Source organism: Pelodiscus sinensis, chromosome 11 (genome assembly GCF_052426305.1).
Source record: "Pelodiscus sinensis isolate ZL-2025 chromosome 11, ASM5242630v1, whole genome shotgun sequence".
Taxonomy (NCBI): domain Eukaryota; kingdom Metazoa; phylum Chordata; order Testudines; family Trionychidae; genus Pelodiscus; species Pelodiscus sinensis.
The window spans coordinates 13,796,265-13,809,390 of NC_143062.1; the positions used below are offsets into that span (position 1 = coordinate 13,796,265).

Here is a 13,126-nt window from a genome sequence, read left to right on the forward strand (position 1 = left end):
CCAGTATGAGGCTTCATAAGCCATGGCTTCAGGGGATAGGCCATGTCCCTCATGATGCACAATGGCATCTGCACGTCCCCAGCTGCTAGTTCACAGTAGGGAAAGAATGTGCCCATCTCCAGCTTTTTGTACAGGCTAGAGTTCCAAACCATGTGGGCATCGTGTGCAATGCCCAGCCACCCGACAACAATGTCCATGAAGTGTCCATGGTGGTTGACCAAAGCCTGCAGCACCATGGAGAAGTAGCCCTTCCTATTAATATACTGGGCTGCTCAATGCTCCAGTGTGCGGATCTGTATATAGGTTCTATCTATGGCTCCAGCGCAGTTCGGGAACCCCAGGGCAGCAAATCTAGCCACAGTCAGGTCCAGGTCTCCCAGGTGGATGACCTTCTGCAGCAGGAAGGAGTTGGTGGCCCTCACAACCTACAGAAGGAGACAAACGCACAAAACAAACAGAGAATGAGAGAGGGAGTGCCAGAGCCCTTGGGCAGTGCCTGCCCCTCTCTCCTCTCCTCTCCTCTCCTCTCCTCTCCTCTCCTCTCCTCTCCTCTCCTCTCCTCTCCTCTCCTCCCCCCTTCCCTCAAACACCCCAGGAGGCACCCCTTATGAAGACACACACCCCAGCAGCAGGGCTGTGTGAGGGCGGGATGGTACCCCCCCAGGGACAGGGCTTCCTCCCCACCCCCACTTCACCCCCCCATAGTCCCCAACCCCCCTTTCCCAAGGGTACCCCTTTTCCAGGACACCCCCCCCCCCCATGCAGGGTCTGCAGCCTGAGAGTGCCTTGCCTCCATGACAAGGGCAGCAACAGTGGACTTCCCCATGCAAAACTGGTTGCCCACCGACTGTGTTAGAGGGACTCTAATGTTATAATGTTGATCTTTCATAATGTTTATAGTGCAATTGTTGTGTACAGAATTTGGGTAAGGTGCACACTTGAAATGGCAATTGTCATCAGTGACTGGAAAACAAAAATGGAGATTACCATCAGAAATCTGTGGAAAGATCTGGACTTGTTTCCCGCCAGAAGTCTTTGCGCTCATTACCAACTTATGCATATGGCATGCCAAAGCTGTGCACAAGGCACGAAGAGGCTTGCACCAGGCACGCAGATCCTTTGCATCCAGCCCGAAATTGTGCTCACCACCATATACAAGTTTTCCTGCCAAAGGTTCTAAAAAAGCCAAAGGTTCAACAACGCCAAGGGAAAACGTATCTCTTCAAGGTCCACGTCCATCACAGAAACCAGGCGGAAATATCTCGGTTAAACAGACAAGCGGACAGATTGGCAAAGCGAGCAGCAATACTTGATTCCACAATGGCATGAACAAGGTACCCGCTATCAACCAACCTGCTACCTCACATGAAATGAGAGACATTGTAAAACTTCAGGAGTTGGACAATGAGATAAGAAAATTTGTGCAGAAGAAAAATTATAAGAGCTACATATTTAAACATGCAACTGGTCTAATGATGGCCAAAGAACAGAAGGAATCTCCGGAAAATAAATCTGTGCCTTTATTAGTCATAGTTTCAGTACTGAGACAAGAGTTAATTAAGCTTGCACATGATCAAGGACATTTTGGGGTAAAGAAGACTGTAAATGTCTATTAACAGTCGGGTGGTGGCCACAAATATCTGCAGATACTGAACTTTTTGTGAATAACTGCCTTTGTTGTGCCCAGAACAATCCTGACCCCAAAATAAGAAAAGGACCTCTAAAACACCAGCCTATAGAGGGACCTTGGGTCAGGCTCCAAATTGATTTCATAGGGCCACTTCCTAGGACATCTAATGGCAACTCATATTGCTTGGTCGTCGTGGACCAAGATGGCGATTGCGACATGCTTCTCCAGCGTGGTGGTGAGCTGGGTGTCATGTCTCCGGAGGGCGGGGGCGGGGGCAGGCCAGGCACACAGCTCCAAAAAGATGGCCTTCAGCATGAGGAAGTTTTGGAACCACTGTTGGTCGTCCCACCACTTCATGACCAGTCAGTCCCACCAGTCTGAACTGGTGTCCAGCCTCCAAAAATACCTCTCCACTGTGGGCTGCGATTGCCATAATTTAGCTCCCGCACTCAGGGTCGACCTCATGCACAACCAGGAAGGCAGCTGGCACAAAGTGCTGCAAAAACTGCAGCATGGCAGTGTGGGGCCATCAAATGCCCAGAGGCAGTTCTGGCTCCATGGCACCAAGAGAAAAGCTGTGCCATCCAAAAAAGCAGAGCAACCATGGCATGCACTGAAAGAGCTTTGCTGTCCCTTGAAGAGGTAGTGAACACACAGCAGCAGTATAGAAACAGCTATCCAGGGGAGACCCTTTAAGTGTGTGTCTCTGCAAGGCACCAGCACAGGGAAGCAACTAGTGACCTAAAGCCCTGGTTGAAGTGGTTCTGGGTGGCCTTTTATGCGAAAGAGCATCGAATCAGTCTGGATGCTATCTGTCGAAAAAGCACATTGATTTTTTGATGCACTTCTGTGTGTGGATGTGCTCTTTTGGAAGAAGATTTTTCGGAAGATCTCTTTTGAAAGAAGCTTCTTCCAAAAGATGCCTGCAATCTAGACATAGCCTGAGACTCACCTCAGAGCAGTAAGCTTGAATCCACATTTTATTGTTGGAGATATGCTGTAGTCCTCCAGGGAACTCAGCCTATAGAGAATGGGGCCATATTACAATTCCCAAAAGGCAAGGGCATTGTAGTTTATTGTTGTTATGATATGAAAAGAATGAATTTAGGTCTATTCAACAAAACAAAATAATTCAATTTAAGGAATCTCAGTGTTTCATTTCAATCAAAAATGTCAGAACAGACTGTTTTACGTTTCAGAATAGTTTTTCAATAAATTTCAAATCTTCATCCTGTTTCAGGAAGAAACCAAATATAGAAATATTGGAGTTCCCCATGGAATGGAAATTCTGAATTTTACTCAGTTCTCATAAATAGTTGCATTTTGAACCTACCAATCTTGGAGCACCTCTGGTCCTGGGAATCATGCCGTATACTGATCTCATGTTTTAGATCTCTCAGCTTTTGCTAAAGAAGTATTAATCTCTCAGTAAGGCTGAGGTGGCTTGAGGTAAAGACGAGGTAGTCAATTCAACTGGTATAAACTTGACAAAGTTCATAGAAGTACGCCTCTCAATTTAATAGTTTATAATTAATATTTAATTAAAATTCAGAAATAAAACAGGCAGATGATTTGATCATATGCAAAAGAACAATATCTCTGGCTAATGTTGGCTGACCAATGACAAAAGTAGCATTTCCAAGAGTAGGAACAATATTACTATATAGCGATGGGGCTACAATTAAAAAACGTGTTTTGCTTGACAATAGTATTCCTGTAAGCATCCTTCAGAGAACAGTCCTCTGACAGATACATTTAATGAGCAGCTTTTACTCCTTTGTATTACTAATGTAAACAGTAGGCGGTATTCATCACCAATAATTGATTTCCTTGCAGTTTCATGAACCACTTAGAAGGAAATGTTTGACCTTGGTCAGAAAGAAAGAAAACAAAAAATTAGTATCAATGAGCTATGTAAATACTGCAGATCCTTACATTAAGGCTAGTGCTGTGATACCCAGTAGTCACATCCTTTAAGAACATAAGAATGGTCATACTTGGTCAGACCAAAGGTCCATCTAACCCAGTGTCCTGTCTTCTAACAGTGGCCAATGTCAGGTGCCCCAGAGGGAATGAACAGAACAGGTAAATATACTGAGGCTCATTCCTAGCTTCTGACAAACAGAAGCTAGGGACATCATTCTGGCCCATCCTGGCTAATAGCCATTGATGGACTTACCCTTCATGAATTTTATCTAGCTCTTTTTTGAACCCTTGGACTTCAAATGACCCTCTGGGGAGGAGTTCCACAGATTGACTGTACATTGTGTGAAGAAATACCTCCTTTTGTTTGTTTTAAACACACTATCCATTAATTTTTTTTTGGTCCCTAGTTCTTCTGTTATGGGAAGGAGTAAATAACTCTTTTTATTCACTTTTTCCACACCATTCATGATTTTATGGACTTCTATTATATTCCCCCTTAGTTGTCCCTTTTCTAAGATAAAAAGTTATTGTCTTATTAATCTCTCTCCATATGGCAGCCCTAATAATTTTAGTTGCCCTTTTTTGAACTTTTTCCAATCCGGAGATACCATTTTTGAGATGAGGTGATCACATCAAGATGTGGGCATAATGAGGCAATAAGATATTCTTTGTCTTATTCTCTGTTCCTTTCTTAATGATTTCTAACATTCTGTTTGTTTTTTTACTTCTGCTGCACATTGAATGGTTGTTTTCAGAGAACTACCCATAATGACTCAAAGATCTCTCTTTTGAGAGGCAACAGCTAAATTAGTCTGCATGATTTTATACATAGAATTGGGATTTTGTTTTCCAATATGCATTATTTTGCATTTATTAACATTACAATTAGTCTGCCATTTTGTTGTCCAATCACCTAGTTTTGTGACATTCTGTAAATAGCATTTATGTGTTCATCTACAAGTAGCAATCTGTCTTTTAAATTATTCTTTTTCTTTACTGATCCCAGACTGCTTCATATCAAAGACTTTATCTGATATTTCAGCTCAAACACCAATGTGCTTTCTGGTGAGATTTCCTGTTTATAAATGCAACCATCAGTGGAAAGACAGATACAAAGATGTGCTCATGTCTTCTGGTTCCAATCAATGGGAGTTTGGGGATTCGTTGCCTTTTGGGATCAGGTCTATTGCGCAGAGATTCACAACTTTTCCTCTCTATTTTACAAACTTTTTTGAATCAAACTCAAACAATGGTTTGAGCTTGTTCCCATTTTATCCAAATCTGTCTAAGAAATCCTTTGAAAAAGTCCATTAGATATATGAAGACAAAGGTATTTTTTAATTTGGTATGTTTTGGTATGTATCTATAATTAAATTGATACTTCAATTACTTCTTTGCATGCAACTATAGCAGCTTTTGTATATGATAAAGTAGGATACCTCCTACCTTCTAAAGATGAAGTTATTACTTTTGAAGGATAAATGGTCTTTTTAAATTGTTTCTTCCAATTTCTTTGAAAGTAAACCTTTGTGTTTACTGCGCAACATACATTATGTTTTCCCAGCAAATTCCTATGTCCTGCAAGGGGCAAAATAATTCATTAAGTACTGCACTACGAAATTATCGCCGCCAGTAATCTGACCATAAGCAGGGGAGGGGAGAACAACTCTCATCTAACAAATGACTGCTACATGGGTCCGATGCTGTGGCAATACAATTCTGAAGCTCTGATATTCCATGTCATCCAAAGCAGTGATGTATACTTTTGCTTGAGGTCCATATTGCATATTTCAGCTGCGGTGTTAAGCAGCCTCAAAACATAATGCAATTATGGGAAATATTAAGCATTGAAAACACTATCCCATTGAAACGAATGGCAACACACTCATTGCCATAGGCCAATAAGCTTATGTGGGCATGAAATTAAGGTTGTGATAATGTTAAAATGTGGGGTTTAAAACATTTGGTTCATACTGCTTCCCCTTGCATGAATTCCACTGTAACAATTCATTTCTTTGTAACTGGTGTGCTGCTTAAAAAATCCATTTTGACAGCCGGAGGGGCCATCATTCATTAGTCTGATACAAGACTCAAACCTTTTCTATCAAGTGAGAAATATTCAGGGGTCTATGGATTAAGCAGTGAACAGGCACTATCCCACTTCAGGCCAAAAAAAAAAACCCACCAACCTTTAATCTCAGTTAGAACTCTGTGACAAAGTATGGTTTTGGCAGCATTTCAACCAACTTCATTGGTGTCTGTATAAGTAGATCAGATTTTAAAAGGATGTCTTAGAAAGTAATCGTTTGATCTACCAGATGGTCCAAAGGTGATTCTTCAGGAGTACTCATCTTTAAAAGCCTGTATAACTATGGCCCTGTCTTTATTTGAATGCTTTGTAGTTCTCCGTCTGGAGCTATCAGATGTGTTGGTGAGTCAGCAGTTAGTGCTGAAGGAAAGCAAACTGAAACCTTCCCATTCCTATGAGAGACATTGTTTAGCCTGAAGCGCTCAGGTGCTTTATCTCCTTTCCTGTGTGTGTTTATTTTCATAGCTGACAAAGCTGCAATGCTTAATTTATTTAAATGTATTCTCGATTGGCAAGGAAAATGTTCATATTCTTTCTCCTCCCCCCATTTTACTTTTCTTGCACTGAAAAATGGTTTATGTAATGGATGAAGGCATAAGTAATAGCGTCCAATTAATTTTTATTACTTTGTAGTCCTTCATGGGGCTTTTTTTGTTCTCATCAGATGAAAGATGGCTATAGTAGTGTGAACTAGAGCACATACCAGAGGCACATCTAGGCTGTTGGACTAATGGCTTACTTATTAATATTCATGAGCCATCTCATTTAGCAGGCGCTCTTGGGACTTGATTAAAGTAAGGAACACTGCTATTGCTGCTGTAGGTGGAAAGAGCTTTATGTACGACACAGCTAGCAGTACCACAGTCTTCGGTTGTCTTTGGTCATGGGCTGTGACTAACTGCAGGAACGTACAGACTCTTGTTTCTAGGGTGAAAGAGAAGCGGGAAGAATGAGGTTCAAATGATCTTTCTGAAGTTTTTAGGTTCACTCTTCTAACATGTGCTTTGTGTTTTCATCCCAAAGGTCCAGAGGAAGAAATGACCATGTAGATACTACAGCCTGAGTGCAGCATAATGGGAAATGGCGACTGGAGTGGAGCTGGTCTGCAGCCTTGAGAGCAGCCATCCTGCAACTTATTACCTGGTCAGGGACACCTCAGTCATCAGAGGCATTCTCCACTGAGTCTGCTGAACACACGCTAGATTCTTCTTAACCCCTTAGGTTGGAATTTGAGTTTTCTCCCTTGCACTTTTGAAGCAATTACACAATTCCATTTGGTAGACAGAGTGGAGCAATAAAATAATAAACAATGGGTGACATGACAAACAGCGATTTCTATTCCAAGAACCAAAGAAATGAGGTCAACCATGCAGGAGAGTTTGGGTGCTCGCTACAGGATCTGCGCTCCCTCATGGAACTCAGAGGAACAGAAGCAGTAGTAAAAATTAAGGAGACTTATGGGGACACAGAAGGCCTCTGCAGACATTTAAAGACATCACCAACAGAAGGTAAGTGCATTTCTCTTTCTTCATTTGAGTCTGAGGTTATGATGGCTGGCAAGAGTCATGTAAAGGACTCCATTTAAAGTAAATGGTGGAGGAAGATAATCTTGCTTCTCTTCTGAACTAGGACTCAAATAGCACTCCTATTATTCCCAGCAATAGCAATATACCACTATAGAAGAAAACCACCTCTGAAAAGGGAAATGAAGAAAGACCTGGACAGCTTGCTTGTCAAATATGGCTACTTGTTAAAGCCAGTAAGATAGTGTAAAAATAGTGCTGCATATTCAAATTGTGAATGTGCTAATTCAATTTTAAATAGCAGACAAATAACTAAATGAGAAATTCAGCTCCAATTTTATAGCAAAAAGAAATGGCATTCTGAGGATGTATGTTTTTGACTTGTGTATGGTTTTTGGAGAGCAAGAAAAGAGTTATTTTATAGGAATTGTTATACTAGATGGATATCTAAAAATATGAAGAGAACTTTAGGTTAAGAATATGAACTGATAATAGACCAATATACAGTATATATATTCTTATGACTAATCTTGACTTTTGGTAATACTGTAAATAATTTTGCATAGGTTACTATTTGACTTTGAGTATTTACTTTTTCTATTGGTATTTGCAACATTGGGCTTTAATCCATTTAATCAGCTGAGTCATTCAATAGTCTATTCTCATAAATTGCCCATAACATTCAACACTTCACTGTGCTTTCATATCTAAAAGGGGCAGGAAAACATTAGGTTCATAGCACTGTCTTTGAATCTATCATATTTATTGTCTTTTTCTTCTCTTGAAAAATGCAGTCAAGAATCACTCATTCATTTTGACTTTTTTTTTCTTTTTCAGGGAGATAGAAGTGTTAGTTTAATGTTTGATTCTTTATTTTAAAGTAATCTTCTAGAGTTAATCATTTAGGGTATGTCTAGACATTGCAAATGAGGTCGACATTGCAAATGAGGCAGGGATTTAAATATCCTGGGCCCCATTTCCATAAAAATGGCCACCGCGTTTTTCCAACTCAGCTCTTTGTCGGTAAAAAGTGGCAGTCTAGAGGGGGATCTGTCGAGAAAGAAAGCCTTTTTTGACACATCCCGTATGCCTCCTTCAAGGAGGTTTACAGAATCTGTTGAAAAAGGCTTTCTTTCTTGACAGATCCCCCTCTAGACTGCTGCTTTTTGCTGACAAAAGTGCTGAGTCTAGCAAATTTTCTGTTTAACCCTTGGTCAGGTCCTGAGGTTGCCAGACTAAAGAGGTTCAGCCTGTATCATGTAAAGAGGTATTATAAGCTTTTTCAAGGAAAAGAGGCCTCAGGAAATGATATGTGTTTGTCTTACATACATCCTTCATACGCCTACACATGCTGCTTTTCAGTTGTCTGGTATCAGTATTGGTCAAGCGTTGGCAACCGTGATAAAATTTCATCAGCTTAGTACTGATTTATCAGGTAAACTATCAAAAATAAGCAACACGTTCTAAAAGGACCACATGTTTACATATCATGATGTACTATAGGCGAAACCATTAAATAAGGAAACCGAGGAGAAGACCTTGGTGTGATACAGTACATGTTAATTTACAAATATGGCAATGCTTTTGAGATTCATTACTCAGTACACCTGTTAAATATTTGTGGAACTCTACAGACCAGATCTGCAGCTGTAGTCAGTAGAACTTCATGGACTGAAATGGAACTTTGCCAGTTTAACCAGGTGAAAGCCTGGCCTAGGTATACTTCAATAGAATTGTCAATGGCTTTTTCTGTGAGGGTACATCTACACTAGCCTCCCAGATCGATACAGGGAGGCTAATGAGAGCAACCAAAATTGCAAATCATGCCCGAGATTTAAATATCCTGCGCTTGATTTGCATGTTCCCGGCCGGTCGCCATTTTAGAAAGTGACTAGCCCGAAGTAACTGCCCGCGTCTACATGTGGCAGTGAAACGGGATTCTGATTTAAAGCCCCTAAATCGAATTAGCTGGTAAACCTCATTGCAGGAGGAATACCAGCTAATTGGAGTTAGGGCTTTAAATCGGAATCCTGTTTCACTGCCGCATGTAGACGTGGGTAGTTACTTCGGGCTAGTCAATTTCTAAAATGGCGACTGGCCAGGAACATGCAAATCAAGAGTGGGATATTTAAATCCCGGGCTTGATTTGCAATTTCGGTCACCCTCATTAGCCTCTCTAGATCGGCCTATGGGGCTAGTGTAGACGTATCCCAAGCTATGAAACACAAGAGGGACATTATTCTTCATACCTAGACTGCACAACAATTAAGCACGGGGAGGGGTTCTCCGGGCTTATGGGAAACTGACTTTTCTGCTTTATAACTCAGGGTAGGAGGAGTAAGGTGCAAAGAGCAGGCAGTTTGCAGCACTGACTCATGTCCTCAGGAATGTCAGGTCCCAAATGTATAAAGGACAAGCACTGGGCAGGGGAAGCATCTTTGTTCCGCACAGCACAAACCCAGCAGCAGCCAGGAGCAGCAGAGGCAGAATTGTGAGACAGCATGCTTTTCAAAGCACTGGGAAGGGATGGCAGAGGTGGGAGCTGTAATGAGGAAGGGTGAATTAGCAGAAGCAGGTCACATTTCAAACAATCACAGGGGGGAGGAAGGGGGAAAGGGAGGTAGTTTAACAGCTTCATCGTGCATGGAGGGGGCCAACACTAGGTACCCTGGAGGGGATGGACCAAAGACAATGACCAAGCCATTTGTTTCGTGCCATCCATCTCCAGCCTTCCACAAACAGAGGCCAGGGACACCATTTCTACCCCCTGGCTAATAGCACTCCATGGACCCAACCTCCAAGACTTTATCTAACTTCTCTTTAAACTCTGTTCTAGTTCTAGCCTTCACAGCCTCCTGCAGCAAGGAGTTCCACAGGTTGACTATTTACTTTGTGAAGAACAACTTTATGTTATTAGTTTGAATCCTGCTACCCATTCCTTTCATTTGGTGTCCTCTAGTCCTTCTATTATGGGAACTAATGAAGAACTCTTTTTTATGCACCCTCTGCACACCACTCGTGCTGTTATAGACCTCTATCATATCCCCCCTCAGTCTCCTCTTTTCTAAGCTGAGAAGTCCCAGTCTCTTTAGCCTCTCTTCATATGGGACCTGTTCCAAACCCCTGATCATTTTAGTTGCCCTCCCCTCTCCCACCCTCTCTCTTCCCCTCTCCCAACTCTTTTTCCCAGTCTCCCCCAGTTTTGTTCAATAAAGAGAGTTTCTATATTTGAACACACGTGTCCTTTATTTTGTACATCAGGAAGGGGGGGCTAGGGAGGGGTAAGTGGAAGGAGGTGAGGGAGGAATGGGGTACGAGCCCCCGTTGGGAAGGACTGGGGTGGCTCTGCGGGCTCCTCGGGGTGGAAGCTCTCCCACACACCCCCGATTGACCCCCCCCCTGAATGGCAGCCTGCGGCAAGTGCAGCCGGGCTGATGGCAGAGTGCTGTGATGTGCCGAGTGTGGGCACTCAGGGCACTCTAAGCCAGGACTGCTTTGCAAACGGGGAACCTTGAGAACTGTCTGTCCAGGGTGGGGGTCGGGTCCCTTTAAGCACAGCCCTCGGCTAGCCTGAGGCAGCAGCTCCACCCTCTAAGTCCTAATCTGATGCCCTGCCAGCACTGCTTCCGGCCAGCCTTAACCGCAGTTCAGGGTCCACTCAATGTGGACATGCTAGTTCGAATTAGCAAAATGCTAATTCAAACTAGTTTTTAGGTCTAGATGCACTAGTTCGAATTAGCTTAGTTCGAATGAACTAATTCAAATTAGTGCTGTAGTGTAGACATACCCGCAGTGAGGTGAAGGCCCACCACACAACCAGTGTCTCAATGCGAGTCTCAGGAGTGGGCCCAGCAGTGTAGTAAATACCCTGAGCCCAGGCGGGGGGAGGGACATTGTAACCCTGGTGGGGGCATGGATGGCATTACACAATTGCTGCAAGCTAACTTGTAGATACTGCAGCAACTCCAGACTTCTGGGTGTGAGAGGTCTAGGTAGAGTGACAGGGTAAGTCTAGCAAGGGCCCAAGTTTGGGTGAGAGGAAATGGGCAGGCTGGGCAGCCACCCTGTTTGGGTGGGGAAACCTGTAGTGGGAATGAAGCCCCTTGACATATTGGCAGTGTCACAAGTTATCAGTCTCCAAATGTCCGGATTGCACAGGGTTATGAATTCAGTGGGGGCATTTGTTTGACAAAGCATAACCCTCCCGCATCCCCCTCCTGTTCTGCAATGTGATTTGTCCTTTTCATATTTGTTCATTTTTTTAATTGTATCCTTTGGTATATATGGTTGTGACTACTTTCTTCCACTATTTGATCTGAGGAAGTGGGTCTGGCCCACGAAAGCTCATCATCTAATAAACCATCTTGTTAGTCTTTAAAGTGCTACATTGTCCTGCATTTTGCCTCAATGTCTGTTTTTCTTCTAAACAGTGCTGGGCATAGTTAATGACATAGCAGGTGCTTTGTCTCATTTCCAGTTTGACAGATTTCGTGAGCTTGCACCAGGGCTAGAAGTGAACCTGAGGAGATGCTGCTGGCTCTCTGGAACCTCAGGATAAGATGTGGTCGGGGAATGGAGAGTCTGGTTCCAGGCACATGGGATGTTTGTTTTGTTTTCAGTTAATGAGTTCTGTAAATTCAAGATTCCAGAGTGTGAGTTACCTATAAAGCCCACCATGACGTGGTTCCTAGGTCAAGGACAAGGCAAGGGTTGTCACCCCTTGTTGATTTGACATGGATAATGGGTGCTTTCTCCCACAAAAACCATTCACCTATCAGGGCCATTAGGCAAGAGGCCCTGGAACATGTCTGAGAACTGGCTTGGGATGGATTTGGGGGGAGGCAACCAAGTAAATTGTTAAAGCGGCGAGGAGTCCTGTGGCATTTGCGGAAAAGCGCCTGGACTGCCCCACCGCTGGCTTCCCCGCGCTTTGCAAAGCCGCGGGGGGGGGGGGGGGCTCGGGCAGCGAGGCACCCCAGGTGCGCCTGGACTGCCCCGCCGCCGCCGGCTTCCCCGCGCTTTGCAAAGCCGCGGGGGGCGGGGGGGCTCGGGCAGCGAGGCACCCCAGGCGCGCCTGGACTGCCCCGCCGCCGCCGGCTTCCCCGCGCTTTGCAAAGCCGCGGGGGGCGGGGGGGCTCGGGCAGCGAGGCACCCCAGGCGCGCCTGGACTGCCCCGCCGCCGCCGGCTTCCCCGCGCTTTGCAAAGCCGCGGGGGGCGGGGGGGGCTCGGGCAGCGAGGCACCCCAGGCGCGCCTGGACTGCCCCACCGCCGGCTTCCCCGCGCTTTGCAAAGCCGTAGGGGGGGGGTTCGGGCAGCGAGGCACCCCAGGCACGCCTGGACTGCTCCGCTGCCGGCGTCCTCAGAGGCGCTCCCCATCTCCCTGGTCTGCTGGTCTCCAGCAGACCAGGGAGACGGGGAGCAAAGCCGCGGAGGACCCAGGCGGCGGGACCGCGGTGCATCTCGGTCCGCCGCCCGAGTCTTCCTGGTCTGCTGGGGTGGGGGGGGGGCGCAGCTAGTACGCCCCCCCCCCCAGCAGACTAGGCTTTTCTCCGGACGCCTGTGGCAGAGCAGCTGGGGTGCTGCCGGTTGGTCCCGCAGCGCCGCTCTGGGCGCTACTGGTGCAACCCAGCAGCACCCCAGCTGCTCTGGTCCTGATTCAGCCGCTGCTGGTCAGTTTCAGCAGCGGCTGAATCAGTACACCTGGGGCAGAGCAGATGGGGTGCTGCTGGGTTGCTCCAGTAGTGCCGAGGAGCGGCGCTACTGGAGCAACCCAGCAGCACCCCAGCTGCTCTGCCCCAGGCGTCCCCAAGTCAGCTGCTGCTGAAACTGACCAGCGCTGACTACAGGAAGCCCGAGGCAGAGTTGCTCTGCCCCAGGCTTCCTGGAATCAGCTGCTGATCAGTTTCAGCAGCAGCTGACTTGGGGACTCTTGGGGTTCTTAAGTTGATTCTGTATGT

At 45.2% G+C, this 13,126-nt stretch overlaps 1 protein-coding gene across 18 annotated transcripts in view; it reads left to right on the top strand.

The window, feature by feature from the left end:
• The window catches only part of LOC102448489 (plasma membrane calcium-transporting ATPase 2), an 857,866-nt gene that overhangs the window by 485,405 nt on the left and 359,335 nt on the right, over positions 1-13,126 (top strand). For all 18 annotated transcript variants that reach the window (XR_012906525.2, XR_012906526.2, XM_075939331.2 and 15 more), the window contains one exon: positions 6,669-7,153. Coding sequence is in view for 16 of the 18 variants with exons in the window: in XM_075939331.2 (XP_075795446.1) it covers positions 6,955-7,153 (199 nt within the window). In the remaining 2 variants the exon portion in view is untranslated. The remainder of the gene's footprint in view (positions 1-6,668; positions 7,154-13,126) is intronic.